At 40.0% G+C, this 26,042-nt stretch overlaps 1 protein-coding gene across 1 annotated transcript in view; it reads left to right on the forward strand.

Annotated features, from left to right (window-relative positions):
* Positions 1-18,418: 18,418 nt before the first annotated feature.
* The window catches only part of PREX2 (phosphatidylinositol-3,4,5-trisphosphate dependent Rac exchange factor 2), a 170,010-nt gene continuing 162,386 nt past the window's right edge, over positions 18,419-26,042 (forward strand). Inside the window, exon 1 of the mRNA XM_050971175.1 lies at positions 18,419-18,829. Within this exon, the coding sequence (XP_050827132.1) occupies positions 18,689-18,829 (141 nt within the window). The 5' untranslated portion in view covers positions 18,419-18,688. The remainder of the gene's footprint in view (positions 18,830-26,042) is intronic.

The following is a 26,042-nucleotide window of genomic DNA, read 5'->3' on the forward strand; positions in this document are numbered from 1 at the left end:
CAGTTGTGAGAGTGGGAGCTTTCAGGATGGGTATGTGAATCTTCTGGGGAAAAATGTAAATGCCTTTCAGTGTCCCTCTGTGAAAGATACAGCATTAGCTCTAGGGGAAACAGGCTGAAGGATGTGTGTGGTGAGCCTGACCAGAAGACCATATTATATCATTATATATCATTGTAATGTTATATTAGATAGATCATGATATCATTATATCACAGAAGCCAGCCTGAGCTGGGCTGCACATGCAGCTTTGCCCTCAGGCTGGTGCTGTGCTGCCTTTGTCCCTTGGCTCCAGGACAGACTCAGCCCACTCCCTGTGAAAAAAGAGCCTGCAGGCAACTCCCACCATGTACCAGAGATCACACCACCTGTGTGGCCTTGCCTTTATCTAAAGGCACAGTGAGAAGTTCCCATGTGAACATCCTTTTTGTTTGAAATGATGGATGGAGTTGTTTTCTTGCAATAAAATCCTGTAATAGCCCAAGTTACCAAAATTCTGTGGATGTTGTCTACTGGATGTGTTACAAGTGCATCAGGGAATTATTCAATGCTGAACATTCAGAGTTGCCAGCAGCAAACAGGACATAACATTACCTTTATTTTTTCTCATTGTAGTGTTATCTCTAATAAGTAGAGTTTTAAATGATACCTTACAGAGTCCAAGTGCTTTCTTACTGGGATCAGAACAGACCAGCAACTCCCTGCTCAAAACAAGGTGTGAGACTGGCTGTACATCACCTGGGATTTCTGATTGATATCCTTGGCCTTCCCAAAACGAGTGCCAAAATTTATTGAGAAAGGCATGATTGGACTCTTTGACAACTCTTTAGAACTCTTATTACAGACTGATATTGCTCCACAATGCTAAGTTCATTTTTTTCCTTTTTTCTCCCCAAATAGGTGATAAATCTGAAGGCATTAATGTTACAGCTTGTAGACATCATGAGCAGAGAAGGAAGTGTTTAGCTCCAGCTTGCCCTTTTAGTTGTCAGAGGACTGCATTGAGGTCACCATAAAACCATATAAATTCTGTGAAGTACTCCTGTAATTTAGCCTTAGATATGAACTCCTTGAGTAAGAACAAAAGTCTCTGAAATCTTTGACACAATTAATTGAAACTGTGAAAAAATAAATGACCATATTAAAAAAAAGAAAAAGAAGAAAAGAAGCAAAGAAGTTTTCCTTTGATTTTTGGACCAAAAAGATAACAGTAGTTTGTAGCTGAGAATTTGACTTCTATAACTTCTTTGAAGGTTTCTATATTAGTAATTCTTGGTAATTTAATATTTTCCTGATGTTCCAAGACTACACTTTTAATTCATTTTAATCTGTGTATGAATAATTGAGCAGTAGGTTTTATATAGTGTTAGTCCAGTAGAACTATTGAATGTTCCCAAGCCATTTACATGAAAAATGAACAGTTCTGCCAACAGAAGATGATTAATCAAAAGAAACTGTAAATTATGTATGACACTTACTTCTTTTCCTTTTTCCTCAATAACTGTTCAAGTGATATTAAGTAAGTGGCATTAAATAAGGAGAAATAAGTTAATATAAGGAGTCCTTATGAAAATCAGATAAAACCAGAAGTGATAGGATATTGTATTGTTTGAGACATGTACTTTAATCTACAGACTGTTGATAGAAATCATTCTCCTAATCATTATTGACAATATAAGTAGAATGGATGGACCATGTTCCAAAGAAACCAAAAACTTTTCTAAGTAGTTCCTATTTGAAGTGAGTAAAGAAATTAGTATCTGGGGGTGAATGTGTTGAGGTGACAGTTTTATTTTTCTCACGGTTTCTGTAGATATATTGAGCAAGAGAAAAGAACAGAAAAATAACCAGAAGAAGCCAAGACCAATCCTGTGTTTGTTCACTTGGGAGCAAGAACAGGAAAGGAGTAAGACCAAAGCCTCATGATGCCATACTCTTAATAACTGTTGCATTCATGATTACCAAGCCTATAAAAAAGCAAAGATTGAAGAGAAAGATAATATATTTGATTAGACTCACTGAAATGACTGGAAAAAGTGAAAAATCTCTACAGCAGTTATGTGGGAAAGGATGGTTTTGCTTTCTGAGCAGAGCCTTTTCAACTACAGAGATATGTGAGTGTGCCTTTCTGAGCATCAGGGTTTATTCTGTTGCTGTGTCTGAAAGTGAATAGTGTTTTAAAGCTGCACCACAAATCAATCTCTACCTGTTCAATTGTGATTTGTGGTGTAAATTTGAACTCCTTTCAGCTGAGCTAAGAGATGTTGTACTCAAACTAGCACTGAAGGCATCAAAGTATGAAAGGGGCTGATGTGACACAGTATTATGTGCTTACAGATGCATGTAATGGCTATAAAGCTGCTGAGTCTGGGAGTGCTGCTAGGTGCCCAGTCTGGAGTTTTATGACTTAGTGGATAAGGTCTAATTATTTTGTTGGTGTAATGGGTAAATGATAGGTATGGGATGAATGAATCCTTGCCTCTCAATCATTGAATCATAGAATAGCTTGTGCTGGCCCCAAAAAACCTTTGAGATCATGTAGTTCCAACTCCCTACCCTTCCAATGCCACATCCAGCCTGTCCTCAAACACTTCCAGGAATGGGCATCCATGGCTTCTCTGGGCAACCTGTTCCAGTGCCTCACCACCCTCACAGTGAACAATTTCTTTCTACTATCTAAACTAAACTTGCCATCTTTTAGCTTAAGACCATTCCCCCATGTCCACCATGTCCTTGTGAAAAGTTCCTCTTCAGATCTCTTGTAGGCTTTCTTTAGGTACAGATGTGAAGGTAAAAAAGTCCTTGATTTGGCTACCAAAGAAATTTTTCATATGCATTGTGTTCCATGCATTCTCCTTTTACTGTTAATGGCTAGCAATCCAGCACATGGGGAAAAACACTACTTGGCCAGATATAAATCTTCATTGTTTCTTAATTTTCCAGGGGATAATTTCAGAATACTAAGGAAACAGTTCAAAAGGAAAAAAAAAAACCTTGGGATCCAACACATTAGAATGCCAGCCTTTTCCAAGAAATGTTGATTTTATTATTCTTTTAAACGATCTTGGGAGAGATTAGATTAAATTAAAAGTGTACAACAATGAATTGCTCTTTGTGTTCTTTCTCTTTTCTTGGTGCCTTTGAAATAATTAAAGGTACATGTTGAAAAGGATTATTAAAACTTATTAAATATTGTGAGCACCTACAATTAAACCCCTTTTTTTTTTAATAGGTTGCTTGGATTTCTCTGTTTTTAGTGGTTTGTTTCCCTTGGAGTCTTTTTCTTTTTCCTAATGTGTTACTCTACCAAAAGATTACTGTAAGAAATCATACATTTATAAGAGTTATATTACTAGTTTTTCTTATTTGAAATTTTAATCAGGAAAACCCAAATCCAACTAATGAAATGCTTATAAGATGTAGGTTAATCAAAAGTATTGGGGAATGATACAATTTTCTCCTTTATTAATGATGGAAAATTGAATCCTTGCCAGCCCTCTACCCCAAATTTCTTGTAGACTTTTCATGTGAGAAATATTATCTTGACTTTTTTCCTAGGACTACCCTCCAGTTTTGTTGCTGAGCATGTCATTAGAGGGCAAGGAGCATCCCTTTGCCCAGATTGTGTCTTCTCCCAGCAACTTGCCCACCCCCAGCCTGCTTGCTCATGGTCAGAGGGAGGAACAGAGAAAGCCTTGACCCTGTGCAAGCTCTGCTCAGCAATAGCTAAAATGTTGGTTTGTTAATTAGCTCCATTGCCAGCCTGATCCTGCTCACCCTGTGGAATCTGAAAGCAGCCACTGCAGCTCCCGTGCATTTTCACACTTAATAAGGGCTCTGTGGCCTAGTTATTTAAAAAGAAAATATATTAGAGGAAAGGATGTGATCTCAGGTTTAATTTTGCATTTATGTTGAAAACATGACTGCTATATGTAAGGAAGAGTGTGGACTTAAAAGCTTAATTCAATATCACAGATAAAAATCCATATTCCCTGGTGAATATGCAAATGACATTTGCGCAGTTTTATTTTCTTATCTGCATGTCTGTCCTTATTTGCTTTTCAACTCTTGCTGTTATTAATTTGCATCTGTACATAACTCAGAGATTGCTTTTTTTGGTGAGAAAATAATTTTTAAAAAAGCTTATTGTTATTTAGTTATTTAACATGTTTTAGTCATTATTTTGGAAATATAACCAAAACAAACACATTTTTAAAATAGATGGTTCATTTCCCAGACTAGACATCACTTCAGGACCTATAAATACACTGCATGTGTCTGCTCCTCTACTGGGAAATCAAATGACGTTAAAATACATTTTGAAGAGCTGTGATGATTGAGATCTAAAATGTGGGTTAATTTCATACACATGTAAATCAGTCTGGAAGCTATGAAAAATGTGATCAAACAGCATCTGATACATAACTAATGACCAGAGAGGGGCACCATCACCACTTCACTTGTTTTAATACTTTAGATGCTCTTAAATGTTATTCTGTCCTAATTACAGTTGCTACAACAATATTCCAAGATTGGCAGTGGATCGACTGCATTTAAGACATATTTTCCAGTGGCATATCAATGATCTCTTGTTCTTTCAGTCGTGTCCGACAAAATGACTCAACTTCTTCTGTGATTTACTCAAATGTTCCTCATGAACATTTTTGATAGTTCTCATGTATTTTTAGGTTTGCAAGCCATGGTGGTGATCATTACAATTTATGCTTCAAAGCTACTTTTTTATCACTCTCTAGTGCCATTAGAAGCACTCAGCTTCTGCCTTTTTTTTTTTTCCCAGGAGTTTTTTTGCATCCAAGGGAGTCATACTCAAACCTTTCAATATGCCTAAAAGTAATTGCACTATCAGAAGTGCTGCTTGCCAGTTAGCTGATAAACTACCAGGACAAACAAAAGGATAAAAGAAAAGGATGTTTAGGACCAGAACAGTACCCAGTTAGAAAGATAATTCTTCTGCTACTCATCACAGGAAAATCACTGTGAGAGTCACTGAACACTGGCACAGGTTGTGTCCAAGGATTTTGTGCAATCACCATCTTTGGAGATATTCAAATGTCCTCTGGGTGTGGTCTTGGGCAGCCAGCTTTAGGAGCCCTGTGTGAATGGGCATGTTGGATCAGAAGACCTCTGGAGTTCTCTTCCCATCTCAGCCATTGTGAAAGAACATATATTTGCTTCCACACACAACCCATATCCAAACCAAACAAAAAGCTCCATCAAATTTAAAATGAGCATATTCAGAATAACTCTGTGAAAATATAGACCACGATTTTATAATGCTACTGTATAGCCTAATTTATTTAGTTTTAAATTACCCAACACAATCTAACGTTGGAGTTGAATTTAACTTCTCCCTAGAAATATCCTCAGGATACGTAAATGTGAGCTACATAGGCAAATATCATGGCCAAATCTCTGGGACCATAAGATATCTGCAAAAATTTATTTTACTAATGCCTAAAACATCCCTAATTATTAATTTTAATAAATACTCCTAAGTTATTCTCACAGGTTATATATTGTCCTGTTTTGTCCTGAAAGCAATGACTTCAAACACTCAGATGAATGCTTAAATTTTAACTCTGGTGAGGCTAATTATACATTCAAGGATAAATTTAAAACTTAATGTATTCAGGAAAGTACTTACACACATGGTGATGAGTGGATGAATGATATGGGGAGGGTCAGATATGGCTGGCCAGTGCCATGGCAATGGGACCATGCAAAGGCCAGGCTGGGCCATCAATTCATGGTTGGACCTGCCTCTGGGGAGCCCATGGCCAGGCAGAGCAGGGCTGGGGGAAGCTGGAGACCTCTCCTCCTGCTGCACAACTGGAGCAGGGTGAGGGGAGCCCTGGGGGATGACGTGGGGTCCTGGCCCAAAGGGCAGCATGGAGTGAGCCCTGGGAGTCACAGCACGGCTGCTAAGGGACCTGAGAACATACATGTCTCTGTACTCTTGATATGCCATGTTCTAATACTCATAACCAGAGGCTTCTATCTGTGAGTTTTTAAAGACTGAAATGGCAAAGTAGGGTTGGTCTCCATGATGAGTTGTTGCAATGGCAATTCCATAGAATCACAGAACGGCTGAGGTGGGAAGGGGCTAGTAGATGGCCTTGGGTCCAGGGTGTCCTCCTGGACAGGAAAACCCAGAGCCAGGTGTCCAGGACCCTGTCCAGGCATCTGATCTCTGGCAGAAGATTCTAGAAAGAAAATGGGATGTATTTTTATCTTGCCTCAGGTGTCCTGAGCTCACTGAGGGAACCAGCTGGGGTGTTTTCAAGCAGTTAGACAGCACTTTGTGTTTCAGACATTTCCTTGTTTCAGCCACTCCTGTGTGGTCTCTGATTGATTTCTATCAGATTATTGCTGCAAACATAATGGTTTTTTCATTTTTCTGCTGTGAAATAAGTTAGATCTCACATATATTTTTGTTCTTTAGATGCTCAACACAGCTGTTCTTCTGCACATGCAACTCCAGAGGAAAGACCAGACATTGCACTTTATTCTGAAGGCTGATTTCTCTCATGGTAGAGTTGCTTCATAAAATTCTCTTTCTCTAGTTGCTTTAGATAGGGGAATTGTTCATTTAGGTGACATACTGTTTAATCACACAACAGATGTCCTGGTTTTATTTTTTCAGGTACTGTGCCAATACCTGAACAGAACCTGTAGGTTTTGCCTTGCATAAGTGCAGCTGTTTTCACAGCTAAATCCTGGGTTAAAATCAGAGCAGGTATATTTAGCACTTGGTAGTTTGCAGATGTCTTACTGATTCTGCTTTCTTTTGTGGGAGGTTGAGAAAACAGGGAGGATCACAACAGTGAAGGAGCTATAATCTGTAGGAATAGCCCTTCCCCAGCTCTGTGGAGCTAAATCCAGGACAGGCCACACCAGCTAATAGGGCAGCACTGGGATGAAACAAGACAGAGATAAGACAGCCACCTTTACCCCCTTGAACAACAATCTGAGACTAAATTCCAGATGTGACTAGAGAGACTGGGATACCTGGGTAGTGTTTGATACTGGGGGCACTGCTGATGCCACAGATTTGTGGTGGATTCATCACCGTTGAGATGCTGGTGCAGTTTGTGTGCAGATGAAGGGAAGTTCTGAGGATCTGTAAGAAACAATGTGGTGAGACTCCCACGTCTCTGGGGGCACCTGCTGTGTGTGTGCATGCAGGGAGAAATGTCAAGGGCAGGCTTGTGGAGTGGTAGGCTATGCAGAGTCAGAGGGCTATTATGAGCAGACTACAGTGGGAGAATTAATTGCCATAAACATTTAATTACTGATTTGGGTATTGAAAAAGAAGACAAGTATTGAAAGACTTGGGCAAAACACCTTTATTTCACTTTTCTGAGGCTTAGGTTCACTCCAGATACTATTTCTTCCATCTTCCCAGTCTTCACTCCCCTCGTGGTCACTGAGGGTTACTCCCAGTCCCTTTTGTGAGGTGGTGGGTGGCAGAGATAGTTTGGATCACTGTATAGCAGTTTCCTTCTGCTGCTCCTTACTTCTTTTCTTTTGCTGCCTCTTATATTTTTCCATTGCTCTATGCTGGTCTTATCCATGGGACTATGGCAGATTGTTGGCTCATGTTAACGTCGTCCTTCAGAACCCCCAGGTCCTTCTCTGCAAAACTACTTTCTATCTTGTTGGCTGCCAGTGCTTGCTGATGCTTCCATGGTGCAAGACTTCACACTCTCTCTTGTGGGAACTTCATGGGTTCTTTTTTTGTTGAGGTGCCTCTGAATAGCAGCACAATGATCTTACATATCCACTACTCCTCCTGGTTTTTTATCTTATGAAAATCTGCTGAGGATGCAGTCTATCCCGTAATCCAGATTATTAATGAAGTGGATGAACAGCATTAGATCCAGTACCAGCTCCCATATATCTCACTATAAGCTCACCTCCACCCCAGACTTTGTGCCAGTGATCTGAGCCCTGAGAGCCTGGCAGTCCAAAGAACCACAGAATAGGACTGATGGGAAGGGATCTCTGGAGGTCCTGTGTTCCACCCCCCTCAAGGGGGCTCAAGCAGGGTCACCAAGAGCCAGTTGCCCAGGACCACGTTCAGATGACTCTTGAATATCTCTAAGGACAGATATCTCTCTGGGTGAGGTGTGCCAGTGCTAGGTCAAGCTCAAAGTGAAAAAGTGTTTCCTGATGTTCAGAAGCAACTTCCTCTCTTTCAGTTCATGCCCATTGCCTCTGGTCCTGGCGCAGGGTGCCACCGAAAAGAGCCAGTTCTCTCTGCTTTAGAATAGAAGCATCTAGGTTGAAAGAGATCTTTAAGGTCATGAAGTCCAACCATCAACCCAGCACTACCACTGTAACCCCTACACCACTAAACCATCACCCAGATTCAGACAGCTCTTGGACATCTCCAGGAAAAGTGGCTCCACCACCTCCGTGGGCAACCTATTCCAATGCCTGACCACCCAAACAGTGAAAAGGTTTTCTTATATCTCATCTGTATCTCTGCTGTCCCAGCTTAAGGCTGTTTCCTCTGGTCCTCTCACTGCAGGCACAGTAGAAGGGACCAGCCCCTACCTCACCAAAACCTCAGGGAGCTGTCAAGAGTGATGAACCTGAGCCTCCTCTTCTCATGACTGTACAAACCCAGCTCCCTCAGATGTTCCTCATTAGACACATTCTCTAGTCCTTTCACAAGCCCTGCTGCCCTTTGCTGGACATGCTGTAACCCTTTTACTACCTCCCTTCTAGTGTATTTGTACATGGATGAAATCCAACCTTTTCCCTATCCAGAGCCTCCTCTTCCCCAGGCTATAGAGCCCCATCCTCGGCTAAACTGACCCAGATATATACAGTAATGATACCAGATCAAGTTCCTGTATTATGAAATGTGTCAAGTTTTATCAAAGAATGACACAATAAAAAGGATTTTTTTCTACCTAAAGGAATGCAGGCCTCGGGATTTGGAGTTGTGCTTCGGAAGTGGCTCAATTTCTTCATTCAGGCAATATGATCATCCAAGGCTCAGTACTCTAAATCTTACTGCAATAATTCCTTTCATTTGCTTGATAAACCTCAGTTCACCAGTCCTTGCTGGAAGTCCAAATCCTGCATCTGGCATTATTTATGGAATCCATTCCATCAATTTCATTTATTTCACCAGGCATTTACTTATGGAATGAAGTACCAGGGCTGAAACATCGCTGTCTCACAGGGAAGCCAAACTGTACAAGTAAGTGGTGTGCAAATCTGTGATAACTCACTGGGACAGCAGGTCTTACAGCTGTGTTATGCATTACCTCCTTTGTAATGTAAAAATAAAATCTTTTTTATTGAAGCAATTTGAAAATCAATGGAAAAGATAATCATTGAGGCAACATTATTACTGTAACAGAATAAATTCTGTTGCCTGAGAAGGGAAAGCCTATCAGAGATTACAAATTACAAAGATTAGCATAGGTGTTACTGTTTAGTCTCCTATGGTGAAATTCCTGCCAGTGTAGGATTGCTGCCCTTTACTGATAATTCTAGTTTACAACAGCAGCAAATTTCTTCTCTTTTCACTAGGAGGTACTTTGTGGAAACACTGCCAGGTATTTTTGACATTATATGAGGAAGGAAGTGTGAGTTATGAAGGCCCATGAAAACATAAAAGCTGCCAGAAAAAAAAAAGGAAAAAAAAAGCCTCTATTGATTTAGGGGTTAGTGGTAGTCAAGTGTGTAAATGGAACTAATAGGTGGTCGGTACCCAGAGGTACATGTAGTGAAATGGCTTAATGGGGCTTGCACAACAAATTAGTGGGAAACTCCAGATTCAGTTATTAGGTTACTGTTTTCTGGCCATGTGTCTTCATCATGTGAAGTGAAACATTTTTTAAATTGTGATTTCATATGGTCGACAGAAAAATGTTTTTGTGCTTTTTAGCTGCACAAACATTTCTGCAGTTCCTTCCAGTGGTCATGGAGCACCTGTGCAGGAAACTCTCTAGAGTCCAAACAATGTCATAGCATCTAAGTGGGAATTCTTACTGTGGAAAATAAAAATGCTACTTCCACAGGAAATTCCTAATCACCTATTCCCATAGCTGCCATAATGCACTTATTGCTACATGGCCTTTCTAGATGGCCATAAATGGTTGCTGATCCACACCTAACTTGTACTCAAATTACTGATTTTGCAGCACTCATAAATCAATGTGCTGTCACTGGCAGACACATTTATATCCTGCACCTAGCAAGCTTTTGTCTTAGAGCAGCATTACAGTGCTGCAGAACATAAACTGTTCTATTAGGCATAGAGTGAGGCTTAACTTAGGTAATAATGAAGAAGAGACTAATATTGAGACACTTCTTGGCTTCTTCTCAGGTTTCATTGCTTCTTGGCAGAACAAAAGTGTTTCAAAATCAGCAGAGTTGGCAAGTTGTGCATTCCATTCATAAGGAGAAGTTACTCAGTGATGGATGTTGTACCAGGCCCAGTCTAAGAACAACAGTGCAGCAGGTTGAGGGAAGGAATTCCTCCCCTATGTCCAGCACTTCAGAGACTGCTGCTGGAGCACAATACCCACTTTTGGGCTCCTAAGTACCAGACAGACATTGAAATATTGGAATGAGCCCAGCAGGGAGCCAATAAGAAGCTTAGAGGTTACAAGAAGTGGCTGAGAGAACCAGATAGGTTTCTTCAACCTGTAGAACAGGCAGAGGTGGTGCTGCTCTCTGTGACTCTCTAAATTATGGAGAGATTAAGCCAGAATCTTCTCAGAGTTATGCAGTGGAAGGATGATGGACAACAGACACATAAGAATATGGAAAATGTTGATGGTACATAGGGAAAAAACCACATAGGAGTGGTAAAATACTGGAATAGGTTTCCCAGAGTAGTAGATACTACAAACTCAGCTGTGTAGCTTTCTCTCATTATACTTGCTTTCAGCAGGATGTTTAATCTAGGAGTGCTAGAAGTCCTTGTCATCTATCTGATTTTTTTATATAGGCTACTGTAATAATTCTTCACTTCCTTACAGTCTACGGTATAGAGGTCAGGAAAAAGTATTCAGAATTATTATCTGGCCCCACAGTGGAGGAAAAGAGATAGCCTCCAAATCTGTAATCTACCTAGGCAAAGTATTTTTGAAACACTTGCATCAGTAGCTGTACATGTGAAACAAAGGAACTTTCTCATAGTCTCCAAGGGCTGCAGTCAACTTGCCCCAAAATTGGGGAATGATGTTGTCTTGAACAGTTTCTACCTGAAGGGCAAGGACTGTCAAGTTGCTTTGACTGTCTTTCTTCCATTATAAACAGCATTAGCTAGCAACAAAAATACCAGAGTGTTGTGTTATTTTTTTAATCCCAGACTTAGCACTTAACATCATAGGCCTTTTGTCTTATAGGAAAGGTAAAATAATAAACATGTACCAGACCTCAGTTGTGTTGCTTAATGCCTGAATGGTAGTCACTTGGGTCAAACCACAAAGATAAGGCTATTTTTAAAATTGATATATCCAAGTGGTTGTGTTATGGAAACTAAGTCCTGGAAGTTGGAGAAGCTGAATGAATAAGTTTGTCTTTTGAAAAAAAAATCAACCCTTCCACATCCTTGTTGAATCAGTGTTGCCTGAAAGAAATTTGTACTGCTAGAGTTGACATTTCATAGTTCACTGGGGAGAAACTATGTGAATATATTAATAAAGTAATATATGTTATCATGATAGGTAGAAGTGAAAGGGAAGGTAAACAAGACATTCAGAGCAAATTATCATGGTTTATTAATATTATTCTACAAACACAGTATTAATGTGTAATTATTGTACGGTTGATGAACTAATTATATTTATGAAAGAAATCTGTGTGGTTTTATTTAGTTCATAGATTTTTTAGCAGTGATTTTTTTATTTTCTTTTTAATATTTTATTTCATTTTCCTACCTTTCTAGGCAAGAAAAATACAATAAAACATGTAGTAGAATGGCTTTTTCTCATACAGAGCTAAAATAGATGCGTGATAGTTCAAGTAGGGTCAGCTTTTAGTCCATATTTCATCTGAGTCTTTAATGGTCAGTGAAGCTAATGGAGTTATGGTGATTTATGTCAGCTGATGATCTAACCCTGCATTGTGTTGTTTTGTGGTTGAAGCACATGGCGTGGCCTGCAGAGCCTTGTCTTGTTCCTTGTTTGGACAAATGAACACAGAACATCCAAACATAGAAATCATAGTTTGTCTGTGAACTATCTTACTATAAAATAATAAGTTGCCACTGTGGTAAACCTACCATTCAGATTTTTTTATTGTTAAATTCTGCTTTTAAAAACAGAAGGCTTTAGTTCTTCATATAAAAATCTAGCAAATGAATGCTGGAACACTCTGCTGTACTTGGACTTCATCTCTGGGAATGTCCACTCTTACTCTGCTTTTTTGCTGATAAGCTCTAAGTTTTTAAAGCCTTCATTTTGGCAGAGGCTTCATCTTCTGACAGCAGCAATCCTACCTAGGGAAGAAAAAAACCAGATTTCTCTGTAGTAGTTATCATTCTTTCAGCTCTTTAATAATGAAAATGCATCAACCATAATAAAATCCAAATTAATTGTTCAGCTTAAAGTTGTCTTTTCTTGACTGATAGGTTCTTGCTAGAGCCTTTAGTTTGGAACAGTTTCAAAATATTTCTTTCTCTGGTCTTGGTTGGAGATGCAAAATATCTGCTTTGGGTATCATCAGCATTAAATCTCTGGAGTGCAATAGCAGTTTGTTCTGTACTTTCAACTTTAACCAATGAACTCTGTATCTCAGCTGTTTTTTATTATCTGTGGAAGTTGCTGCATGGCAAAAGGAACTTGGAGAAAAGTGGAGCTTAGCTGTCACGTACCTTATAGCACATCATAACTTGAACACTCTGGATTTACTCTTGGTTTGCCAGAGACAGAGAGAGGGTGCAAGTATTGGTTACTTAAAGAAAATGAAAATCTTGAGACCAATCAAATGCTCTTTGTTTTGTGCTGGTATCACCAGTGTGACTTGTTTTCTGCCTACGTGCATGTCTGGACATCTGCTTTATGTTACCTCCCCTTGCCTGCTCCCCACACTCTCTCTCAAACACATATTTGGGAGCATAAAAATAATTTCTGACAACGTATGAATTGAGGTGAGCTGGGTTTTTGGGCTTAAGCCTTAAGTTAACTGATATTCTGAGGATGCTGTATCACTCAATCCAGCAATTACAGCAAAATACAAATTTTTAAAACCAATTGGAAGCCTTGTTTAGTTTAAGCTTATTTTAAGATTTTCAGCAAGTATTGACAGCATCTTACACTGCACATGCAGTGACTAGACAGACTACTGATCAATTTTACACTTCAAAAAAATATGAAAAAAAAAACCTAAGTCATTGTCTAAGAGTAAGAACATTAAAATACTTGAGGAAAATAAAAACCTACCTTTTTGAAAATCAGAACAAAGATTTTTGCTAAAAAAATACTTAATAAATTAACCTCTGAATAACAATAGTAAGTCTTTGTGCTCTGAGGAACAAAAGTTCCTTACTAAGATGTGATAAAAATACCTCCTGTATCAAAGGTATTTCATGCTGAAAAGAGCCTTCAAGTGGGTCTAGACATAATGTACTTGCTAAAATATAATGGATGCCTCTGAAAGTCAGATACAGATCTGTCCTATAGTTTGTACCAGCTGATGAATCTAATGTTCCTTCCACCTTCTAAGTCCTTCAAAATAGTTGCACACATCTCTATAACAGTTCAACAACTAGTGCTGGAGTCTTATTGATCATTTACTGCCCTGCAATTAAATATAAGCAAACAAATGTGCTGCGCTCTTTAGAGAACTTTCTGTACATCAGCTAACATTATTCTCAAAGCCAGTTTCTTCTTATTATGAGATTGTTTTCATTTTTACTCTAAAGTAAACCAAATGGAAATTCATGACACTTTTCTTTGTATCATACTTTGTTTATTTGTCTCTTAGCTGAAAGCCAAAGAAGGGTTACTGAGTTATTTTTCTGTCATTGTTTCCACATAAATCCCTGTTGCTCAATCTCTCTTTGGTTGCTCTGCAGACATCCCATGTGCAGACCAAAAAAGGTGTTTTAATTGATCAGCTGTGGCTTCTTTCCCATGTAGAATCCATAGTGATATAAAGATGGCTAACAGCATAAAAGACCTTGTATTTCTTACCAAGATAGGTTTTTTGACTTTATTTGTATAAATGGTATTCTTCTTATTTCAGCTTATATGGTTTATAATGAATTTTATTTCAACTTCCTGCCAGCTTTAAATAGGTTCCTAAAAAGCTAATGTGAAGAAGTTGTAATCAGATGTCGTCAAATTGAGGTGAAGTAATTGTCTGCAGCTGTTCTTTCTGTTCTTCTGCTTGGACATTACACAAGGTGAGGTTTTAGTTTAAATAGCTTTCATCAGGGTACCTAAGTTTGGGCTGAACCTTGTGGAGACTGTTTTTACTTAGTAATGGTGGCTTCAGGTAAGGGCAATTTCTTCCTGAACTAATTAGAGTTTCTTGATGAAATCTTGCTATGCATTTGTACACAGTCTTTTAGTCAATTTAAAGTCAAAAGATATTTGAACTGTTCTGTTCCTGTCTTGGGATTGTATGTGCATGCTGGCTCATGCTAGGTAACCCTCTGAAGAAAAAAACATCTGCAGTGATCACTTGTCATTCTAGGACTTGGGTGGCTTTTACTGCAGGATTTCTTAGGGGTAAAATTTATACCCACTGGGAAAATCAAATACGTTCATTTAAGGGATTAAGCAAAATCACCCTTAAGCAAATCTCCCTTTTTAGTAAGAGCTATAATCTCTATATATCATTTTAGCTTTATTTTTTGATAAATCAGGTTTGGATCACACATCAGTTGTTCTTTTCATGCTAAGTAAAGCTCAATATTAAGATTTTTTTTGCTACAGATGTTTGCTGGGTCCCTTGTGTTGGTAGAAATAAAATTATTAAAAGCCTTGTGGATAGAGACACACTATCATTAGAAGCTCCTGGAACAGCTTTGTGGTGAAGTCCTGTGCAATCATACTTGGGAGAGCAATGTTCTAGTAGCTTGGGGTAAAAGAGTCTGGTTTTGGGAAGGAGAGGAGCTTGTATTCGGAATACTTGAAGAAAGCTTTTGATTATGTGGGCTCACTTGTTATGTTGATGATTACTTTACAATGAAGATTATAACTTACTGTGCTTGGGACCATTTAAATGTCTTTGTGGTTAAAGCACCTATATCTTTCTTCCAAAATGCCATAAAGGAAGATTATAGAAATTATTCTTTTGGTTCATTCTGTACATATAATCACTCCTCCTTAAAACCTGTGGTTGACAAGTTGGTTTGGTGTAAATTCTGTGGTGAATGAACAGTTATGTGCCAAAAGTGAACTTTGCATTTTATTCCCTCTCCAACACTTACTTCACAACACTTTACAGCTAGTCCCATACATAACAACCTTTTAATGGCACATATGGTACTAGACCCACCTGTAAAGAAACTTTTTTTATCCTGCTGAACTTTTTTAGTCTTTGTTATCACATTTTTCCCATAGAGACTGTGGGGTTACTCAAAACCTGGCTGGACAACCTGTCTGGTTGCCCTGGGCACTCTGCTGCAGGAGGGTTGGACTAGATCTGAGGAGGTCACATCCATCCTCATCTATGTGTATAGGCCATTTGTATTGTCATGTTTTTTCAATGGGATTCTAAGTAGAAATCTAACTTGAGCCTCAAATGCTCTTGGACCAAAATAGTTCTTCTTGCATTCCAGAGTTATAACATTCCATGGGAACAGTATGTTTTTTTTCAGTTTCTCCAAATCAGTGTCTTTCCACATAGGGAACAAGGACTGCTGTCCCCACATGCTGGCATAATCAAGACCCTGTTTCACATAGCACCTGTCTAAAATACAGAAACAAGTTATCTACTAGTAAAGTTTCCTGGTACATCACACTGTAAAATCAACTCTTTAGTTGCTTAAAATGTCTTGTTCAGGCTAAATTGTTTTAATCCTTTGTCTCTAGATTCTATCTTTCTTCTATTTCATCCTTTCTTCACTCAGTTTTGGTGTAGTGAAAACTACAATTGGAGCAATTTATCTTTTTCCTGAAACTAGGGGAAAAGTGCAATTTGCCCCTTTATTACTTCAAGCAGGTTGTTGGGAAAATTGGCTGAGCCTGTAGGCATGTATGTTTTCCATAGATTGTGTCTGGTACTTGGAGTGACTTTTCCTATCATTGCACATCTGCTGTGGGTTTTGCTGGGTTCAGTGCCTTTAGATGAGTCATAAAAGTTTCTTGTGTGTTGTCCCTAATGCTTTTGCTGGCCCAGATAGCTGGAGCTGCTTGCTTCAATGAAGGAGCATTGTGTGAGGGCAGCAGGAGTGTAAACTAGGACAAGAATCACTTTGGCTCTAAGGTCTCCTGGCAGTGAGATACAAACATGTAAAAGGAAAGGGGTTCTTTGTTTTTACTTCCATAGATGATGGGAAAGAAAGACTAAGCTGCTGCTCCTGCCTCTTTTAGCTGTCACCTTGGTGTGTGCATGGGGATTGTGACAATCAATGGCACACGGCTGAAGCTGAGAGCACAGGGGAATGTCTGAAACCAAAAAATGTAGAAATGTTATCTCTGCCTTCCTAAAAGAAAGAGAGGGTGGTTTTTGATGAGAAATTGGACAAGTTTGAGGTGTTAGGCTATGACTGAGGGTAGGGTGCCTCTGAAGAAGGGCACCCACATGCATTTAGGAGTGCAAAACAATGCATGTTCTGCTCCCGTGGCTTTGGATCTTTTTTCTGCTCCAATGGCTTTGGATCGCTGGTTATCACCTGAGAACTTCATCATGGGGTTCCATGGGTGGTTAGAAGAAGCCTTCTTGATGCTAATGCAAGCAATTGTGAAACACCTAATCTCCTCCATAGGATCAGGGCAGATGCCACAGAACCTCAGGACTTTGGGACAGTGTCTCACTGATGAAGCCCAGCAAGAGGGTGAAAAAGTTTTGAGCTAATCATCAGACAGGTTGTCTATTTTAAACAGGTTTTCTAAAGAAAGAGGCTTCAGTGAGCAGTGTTTGGCTTTTCAACCCATCAGTCCATTTAAACCAAATTTAGCAGTGCCATGAGGTACTAAAAAATGTGAAGTTTTGATTTTCATGAAAATCAGTATCTGTTTTTGAAATGGACTAGCCCCATATTGAGGAAGGAGCTATGTTGAGGTCAACAGAAAAGTTCCAGGCTTATCTGCACACACATGAATGGCTGAGCAGGATACATATGGAAGAATTTGCCTGAGCAACTGCTGCCCCTTGCCTTGGCTTTATGCACAGGAGCTGTTTGTGTTTAGGAAGGGGAGGATGCAAGGAAGTAGGTCACATTCAAAGAAGTAGGCTTTTTTTTTTTCCCCTCTGCTCTTTGGGAAATGTCTTGTGGGAAGTGTATCCTCTGTTTCACAAGAAATGTCTGAGGCAGACTGCCTGATGATGGCTAGTTATCAGAACACAAATGTCTTTGCTTATTCTCTCCAACTAAAGGACTTCTCACACCGCCTCAACTTGTTCTGCAGTTGTAGAAGAATTTTACTCAGGTTTTCATTTTATTCTGTCCCTTTAGGATGTTGCAGGCTTAGAAAGATAGTTGATATGGAATATGTAAGTTTCAAGAGCTGTATTTTTTTTCCATTCACAAAACGAAGAGCTAGCCAGAGAAAACTTCAGGTTTCATCAGTGGTCTTAAAATACGCATGGTAGTGTCCTGACATATTTCAGTCTTCAAGAAATCAGTTCCCCTACCTAAAGTAGCTGGGTAGCAAACTTTTTGCTAGCTGTTTGAAATACTTACTGAATTATTTTTTATCCTTTTAAAGTACCATGCAAATCTGAGAGGCAGATAGGAAAACTGTATAACCTGGAGAGTTTATAGCACTTTGTTTCAATAAACAAACCAACCCGCCAACCTAAACCCCTTCACTGTTTTCAAATAACTTCCCTGTACCTGCTCAGCACACGCTTAGCTCTGTATGTTTGTTCGGGAGAGTATCACAGCTCGGATTTATAATACACACTGTAACATACATCTCGTGGGAAGGTGTGGAAGGGGAAGTTGAAATGGCTCTTTGCTGATGATAAAATCAAAACAAAAACAACTGCCGATTCCCCGGCCAGCCAGCTTGCTGGGACATTTCTATAATTCTTTTACTCTGTTGTTGGAGGACTCCAATTAGCCTCAAACTGGAGATCGCAGCTTGTGTGTGAAACAGGCAGCTGCTGGCACGCAATCCTCCCTGAAGTTGTTTCCTTTCCTTTTTCCTGAGATTTAGCGAAGGGGGGGAAGGGGTTGGAGTCACATGGATACAAAGCTTTTGATTAATGTCCAAGTCTCTGCCGCTGCGGAGGCTTTCCAACCTCTCAGCTAGCAGGGCGAGCTGGGAACCAGTGACCGCTCGTTTCCTCCGGGCTGTGTCCCCTTCCTGACGGGAAAGGAGCGCGCTCTGGGGTGGCTCGTCGCCTCCGGACCTCGGGCGGCCGCGGAGCGGGGTGAGCGGGGGCTGCGGCTGGGGAGCGGCCGGAGCGCGGCCCCGCTGTGTAACTTGGCGGGGTCTTTTGTTGTCCTTGTCCGCAGCGCAGCGCCGGGGCGCTCGGGGGAAGGCGCCGGGCTGGGAGCACCGATCCTCCTCGCCGCACCATGACAGAAGAAAGCAAGGGGGAAGGCAAGGGGGAGAGCGGGAAGGACTTGGAGAAGCAGCTTCGCTTACGCGTGTGCGTCCTCAACGAGCTGCTCAAGACGGAGCGGGACTACGTGGGCACGCTGGAGTTCCTGGTGTCGGTGAGCGCCGGGGGCCCGCGGGGCAGGCGGGAGCGCCCCAGCCGGGACTGCCGGTCGGGAAAGGGTTTCACCGGCAGCTTTTGCCTAAAAGGGAGGGAGGGTAACAGGTTTTGAGATAACCGAAGAGGGGTCGTGCGTTCCTCCCTCCTCGCCTCGCCCCCCCATCCCCCGGCCGCGCTTTGGCACTGATGATCTCGCGTCTCCGCGCGTGGAAGCGGTTGGGGGTGATGGGTTGGGGTCCCCCAAACCTAAGGGGTGAGGGGGCTTGTGTTCATTTTAGGGTGCCGTAGGGTATTCCACTACTTGCGACAGTCTTGGAAACCCAGCGGTGCAGGGGGGAGGGAGCAGGACAGAGGGGGTGCTGGTGTGCAGCAGCTGCTTGGCATTAAAGCCACATGTGGCATTCACTCCCGTCTTGTGATACAGGGTCAGCTGGGAAGGTAGTGCGTTCTGCTGAGCTGTGTCGTGACACTTTGAGCTTCCTTCTACATTTGACTGTCACTGTTGATAGGATTGTTGGTGCCGGGTAATACCCTAGTCAGAAAGGCAGGAGTTCTCGCTCAAAGAGCCAAAGGGACAAATTATTGCAGAACAGATGTGGCCAGTGTTTCATTTGTGCCTGATCTTGGAAGCATCACTTGAGGCTCTGATGTGATAAATATGTTCAAATCAGCTGCTTCGGATTGCAAAAGTATTCACAGTAGCCCCATCATACATTTCTCTCCTCCTGTCCCATGGAAGAGGGGAAATCCTTCCAACTGCAAACTTCCTGCTTTGCTGCCTTGAGAATTGTGGACTTTCTGCTTATTACCATGAAAGAGGAAATTCTTAAGTTGGCTGTGACAGGGAGAATAAAAGCACAGACATTGGAGTGAAATAAGATCTACAGAGTAGCTTATTTTCTCCATATGTTTATCCTCAGCAGCACCATGAAAAATGGTAAATGGTCCAATGTGTTGGGTTGGGTTTTTTTTAAATTTAGGATGCATGTTTGAAAAAGAGGCTGTGTGATTATTTTACTTGCTTCCATTTAATGGTCAGGTTTTACCTACTTTAAAAAAAAACTATTCTAGGGCAATGTTCTTCCATGTTTTGCCTTAACCCACAAATTTGGTGTATGCCAGAGTCTTGGATTTCAGCAAATTTGTAGAGTTTGTAATATCTTTAATTTTGAATTTTAAGGTTTTAGACAGAAGATATTTTAGTTCAAGCAGTAAGTGCTCAAATTCTCCCAAGGATCAGAATCTGTAAGTATTTCAAGTTCTACCCAGGCAGTGTGTTCAATAATAAGTCTTTTGGATCAAAATAATCTAAATAAATCATGGAGAGAAAAGGAGAAGAGTTGGTGTTAAATACTTGGTTCTACATCAACTTTTCAGATTCATTAACGATTGTGGACAGGGTTCAAGTGACTGTTCAGAGATGTAAGTCCTTCACAGAGAAATGTCACGTGTTCTAATTGTACCTCAGTTTTGTTTGAGGAAGCAACCTCTGAGCTTTCCATTGGTCTCCTTGCTGGGACTGCTGTTGAGATCAGCTGTGGTGGTGGATTTGTGAGGGTCACTGGACTAGGGCCAGTGTGGAGACCATCACAGTGATTTTACGTAAGCCATCAAACCCATCACTGGGTGAGGGGTTTATGTTCCAGCCAAAGTTAACAGCTGGGCTTCCAGGTCATCTCAGTGTCGTCAGTGGAGCTCGTTGTGGGGGAAACCATGTTTCCTTTATGACTGAGATGCTGAAGCCAGTTAGTCTCCCTGAGAGTTTGCTCAGAGTACCTGCAGTTAATAGGAAATAGGGTATTCACTTAGATAAATGAAAAAAACCCCGTGCATGGCTAGAGAGTGAAGAGGTTATAAGAAGGAAGTGACTTGATGGTCTGTGTCAACATGGGAAATGCTTTGCTGGTTTCCCTACACTGGAAACATACCTACTATAGGCTAGATTTATTTAGGTTTTTTTTTTTTTTTTGTTTATGTTGTAATTAAAGAGTATTGCTCAGAACAGATTTCTGGTTGGTTATTTAAAGTCTTTCCCCCCCCCTGCTCTATGATTGTTCATCCTTATCAGTGTAGTGAGAAGTAGCTTGGCTTGTATGTTCTGTCAAAAGTCTGTAACACTGTAAGGTGCAAAGCAGAAGATTTGATATACTTGTAACTTTATTACATAGAAGTAGCTGAGTAGTCGTTCCCATGTGAATTGATTCACCTCTTCTTTTTTTTTTGGCTTTATGCTGTGCAAATACAGTATATTGTTTTACATCTGCACAATTCACCAAACAAATCTAAGTGAAAGATCTGGTTGTATTAATATTATTCTTTTGTATCTCCTGAATCTTCCAGTAATAAACTGTAGTAGTGTTGAGATTTCAGTGAGCAATAACAGAGCAGTAACAATTTTGGGCCAATTGCAGTGGGATATGTAAACATATGTGAGGTGGATAAACTGAAGTCACCCAGTAGTTGCAGCAGTGTTGAAGGGAGGAGGAATGCACAGGAAATTAAGAAGAAATGCTTATACTTTTTCTTCAGACATTTCATTATAACGTTTAGAGTGTCATTGCAATACCAGAGTTTTTGTTCCTTCTAGCATTTCTTAAAAGTAACAAGCATCCCAAAAAACCACTTGACCACAGCATCCCAAAAAACTCACTTCCTCTTAAACCACGACACAAGTGATGGAAGAATTTACTTAAGACACTAGAAGACTTTTTAAAACTATATCTGTAGACAGAAGTTTTTGTTTTTACTAAGCTGCAATATTAAGTTTTTGTTATGAACAATTGATACTTTATTGGCTAAATTAGCAATTGGACTTTTTTCTGCCTCTGGATGTTCTTGCTGGTGATCATACCAATTTCCTGTGGGAAAATCTTTGCTTTCCAATGAAAGAGAAGCTTTACTTGCAAGAATAGAGGAAAATCTTATCAAAATGCACTTTTTGGAAGGGACAGAAAGCAACACTTGGTGAATATTTGCACTGTCTAAAATAATTCCATGTCATCCAACTGTGTGACTGAATAATTAATAATTAACTTAAGTACTTATGGTAAAGATGCTTTAAAAAAAGTTGTGACATTATCAATATCTCCTTCATTCTTTATAGCAACTGACCAAATGTCTATATTTACTGTGATCTGTGTAAACATAAGGAAAATTTCCTATGTTGCCCTTTAATCGCAAGGAAAGGAGGCTGTAGTGAGGTAAGAATCAGTCTTTTTTCCCCAGCTGACAAGTGCCAGGGCAAGAGGAAATGGCCCCAGGCTATGCTAGGGGAGGCATGGATTGGATATAAGGAAAAATTGATTCACTGAGTGGGTGTTCAGGCATTGGAATAGCCTGCCCAGGGAAGTGGTGGAATCACCATCCCTGGAGGTGTTCAAAAAATGTGCAGATGTGGCACCTAGGGACATGGTTAAATGGACAACATGGCAGTGTTGGGTTACTGGCTCAGCCTGATGATCTTGGAGGTCTTTTCCAACATTAACAATTCTGTGACTAGCTAACTAGGGCAAAACTGCATAAACTTTTCTAGGATTCATTGGTCTGTGATTTTATGCTGGGGAACATATGATTTTTTTAATGTGAGTTTTAAAAAAACAGTTGGAGTTTTTTTTGTAATTTGCTGAGTGTTTTCATGTGAAGTTTCATGTAGTGTGTAATCAGGGTGAATCCTTCAATCCTCAACATAGCAGTAGTAAAGAGACCAGTAAAACTGTGGGCAGAAGTTGATGAGACATTAAAAGGTATTTAATAGTAAAGAGCAGCTAAAAAGTGGCTATTTTAATTTGTCACCTTATTAGCTGATATAAGACTTAGGTTTTTTATATTTGTGATTTACACTAGTTGACTGGCCACTAAGGTAAACCAGGCCATAAAAAATTTTAGGACGCGTGTACATATTTGCATATACACATATAAAATGTACATGTGTGTTTTTTGGAAAGAAACTTTATTTTGGAATAGAAATTGGAAATGTAATTGATCTGCTACATTTGGCACTTCAGGGGATATCCATGGAAGTAGAGTTTAATTTCCTATGGCAGAGGTTGTTTCTCTGGCACAGTTTTGTGTTCTGACAAATTTGACATTGATGGGAATAGAAGCAGATGTTGGCACTCCTGAAAGCCTTCCCCACGGCCTCAGCTGGGGTGGCTAGTTAGATCTCGAAGCAGCTGGGGGAAAAAACAAAGCCAGTTTATTATGTATACTACAGTATGGCTTACAGAGTCTCTCAGTGAATATATATGTTTTTGCCAGTTAACTCTCAAGTATCTGTTTGATTTTATTACAACCTACTGTACTATCTTCTGCTTGCACTAAAGTGAAAAAATGGTTAGTTTTCTTTAAATGTGCCCTGTTAAGGGAAGCTGAGTCCTTGCTTTTCAATTGGTATAAAGAGATATTGTTTATAAGGTTTGTTGCACAGCCTTTTCAGTGCCTGTGCAGACTCCTCGGCTTCTGTGTTCCCCTGCTGAACATTCCCTGTCTCTTGGCTCAATAAATATTTCTCTGATTTTTGAGCAGACTAATTATTTGGAGAAGTGATTACAGTAACTGAGACTTCAGGTAACCTTGAGAGTCAAATTCAGTGTTACTAACCCTGGCTAGCAATAGAGGATTTATGTCCTGGATGAAAGCTACTCAAATAGTTATGCTATATAATAAAGTTAGATGTTGGGCTTTCCACAAAAAAGAACAACTTACAAATGATCTTTTATGGCTGTGGTTTGATACCAAACCAGTATGACCATATGTGTTGTTTTTGTGTGCCTGTGTGTCTATATCACAGAATAGCTTAAATTGGAAGGGTCCCATGAGGATCATCTAGTCCCACTCACTGAATATGTTATATGTATATCTCAATTACAGTGATGATTAGTGGCTTCATAGTGCTTTTAATAATTGCATTTATATTTTATACAGGGGATTTAAATGAATGGAAGGGAAGGGTTTTAGCTGGCTGCATTTTTTGATAAGGTTGTGTGATTTCCTTTCTCTTCAGGAAAAGAAAAACAACATTCTATGGCTACTTCATCATAAAAAGTCAAAAGGAAGTGCAAACACAATTACCATAGAAAGTCAATATCTTTTCCATTCACTTCCAATTTCTGTTTTTAACTTGCTGAAGTGTTAACAAAAAATGTGAGTGGCATTCTATTTTTGACTTTGCTTGTCTGTATCCATGGCACCACCTGTGGTCCTTATCAGAGTATGGGTAACTGCTTAAAAGCTGTTTATTTCTTTGTAACACCTGCCCCAAGGTTGAACACTCTGCTTGATGGAGTGGATTAGCAAGAAAGTTTTTTTTTTTTTGTCTTCTTCATATGAGTGTCTTTACTAGGTGAGTGCAGAATTCATGCAATGTAGGACACTGGCAAAAAGCAGAATTTTTTCTGAAGAATTTTCGTGTACATATCTTATCTTGTGTGGAATTGGAGGGATTTATGCTAGACAATGACAAATGTTTCAGACTTTTCAATGTATTTCCTCTTACTGCTCTCAGATGCACTTAGATTGTATTGTGAAAAACTCTTCTTTGGGAAGAAAGGTAGTTTGTTGAGCTGTTCAGTGAAAAGTTTAGAATACTGAAAGGAGAAATCTTTGTTCCATAGCATTTAAGAAACTTATCTGTTCTTAAGACTCATTGTAGACTAAGACTTAATATTTTGAAGACTATAATATGCTTAGAAGTGTTGTACACCTTCATGATTTATCTGTATTTATAAATAATATTTGCAGTGTTCCACTTATTTCTTTGCTCTGCCTTACAGCTCAGTCCTGATTCTCCTGACACATGTATTTCACAAATTTGTAGTGTGAATTGCTAATTTAGAAGAGGCTACTTGGTGGGCACCATCCATCAAAATGTCCAGGTTTAAGTTATTCCACGCAGCCTAATGCCGCTGTTTGCAGTGATTTCAAATATTTATGGAGATGTATTTGTAAACCCTCTTTTGATGTAATTTTTGTCAGAATTTTATGAACACCAAGCTTTAACACCAGGTATCCCAAGGTTGGTTTGTATTTGGTAAGCTTAGCATGAAGAGTAATTTTGTCCATTAGACAAAGTTGAAGTCATTGTAACAGTATTACAACATGTGAGAAATTGAAAAGTTCTTTACATTGGAAACCAAAAGGAAGTGCCTTTGGCCAAAATAAATCCAAATGGGCTGTAGTTTGAGATACTGGTTGGAATGATTTGCTGCTCTGTAGAAGGCTATAACCATGTATCTTTAAGCAAAGTAAATGTCCCTGTTTGGAAAGGAATTGGATTACCCATGAATGAAATACAGCCTTGAGCAATGTAATGAATTTTATTTTAGACTTTACCTTTTTATGCAAGTGTCTTGAAGAACTTCTGGTACTCACATACTCATGCATAATCTTTTTCAGAAATTTTATCTAACTCTTTTTGGTTTAGGACTCAACTCTGTGTGTATTGATCCAGCTTTCTGTTTGGGATTGAGCAGGGTTGTTGCTGTCTTTGGTGAACATGTGGGTTGGTGTGGGATTGGCTACTTGGGAGGAAAGCAAGAATGAAGATAGCAAAGTGGAGTCACCACTCCTGGAGGTGTTCAAGAGGTGTCTGAATCTGCTGCTGGGTGATGTGTTTTAGTGGCAGAGTCCTGTTCCTGAGCTGGAATGACCATGCTCACCTGCACAAGCTGGGGGCTTGAAAGCAGCTTTACAGAGTTTACTCTGGGAGTACTTCTGGATATGAACTGGACTGAATAGGGGTCAGCACTGCACCCTTGCACTGCAGGAAAGAATCAACATCCTGGGACTGTTCTAGCAAGGGTGTTGCCAGTAGGTGAAGGGAGGTGACTCTTTACATTTGTGCTCTACATCTCTTTACCTCTGCTCTACATCTGTGAGGCTTCTGAGAGTCAAATTTTTTGGCTCCCTAATTAAGAAAATACTTTTACCTACTGACACAAGTCTGGTGCTGACCAGCAAGGTAAGGAGGGGCCAGGACCACATTGCTGCAAACAGGCTGAGAGAGCAAGGGGTCTCTGGCCTTGAGAAGGTTAGGTGGAATTTTTATTCTTGTCTGCAACTCCTGATGGATCGATGTGGGCAAGATGCAGCCACACTCCTCTCAGAGGTGCACAGTGGAAGAAGAAGAGGCCATGGAAGATGGAACTTCAATGTAGTGTGAAAGGAAAAAATATAGCTTACAAATAAAACGGGTCAAAAACTGGTATAAGTTG

Source organism: Serinus canaria, chromosome 2 (assembly GCF_022539315.1).
Source record: "Serinus canaria isolate serCan28SL12 chromosome 2, serCan2020, whole genome shotgun sequence".
Lineage (NCBI taxonomy): Eukaryota > Metazoa > Chordata > Aves > Passeriformes > Fringillidae > Serinus > Serinus canaria.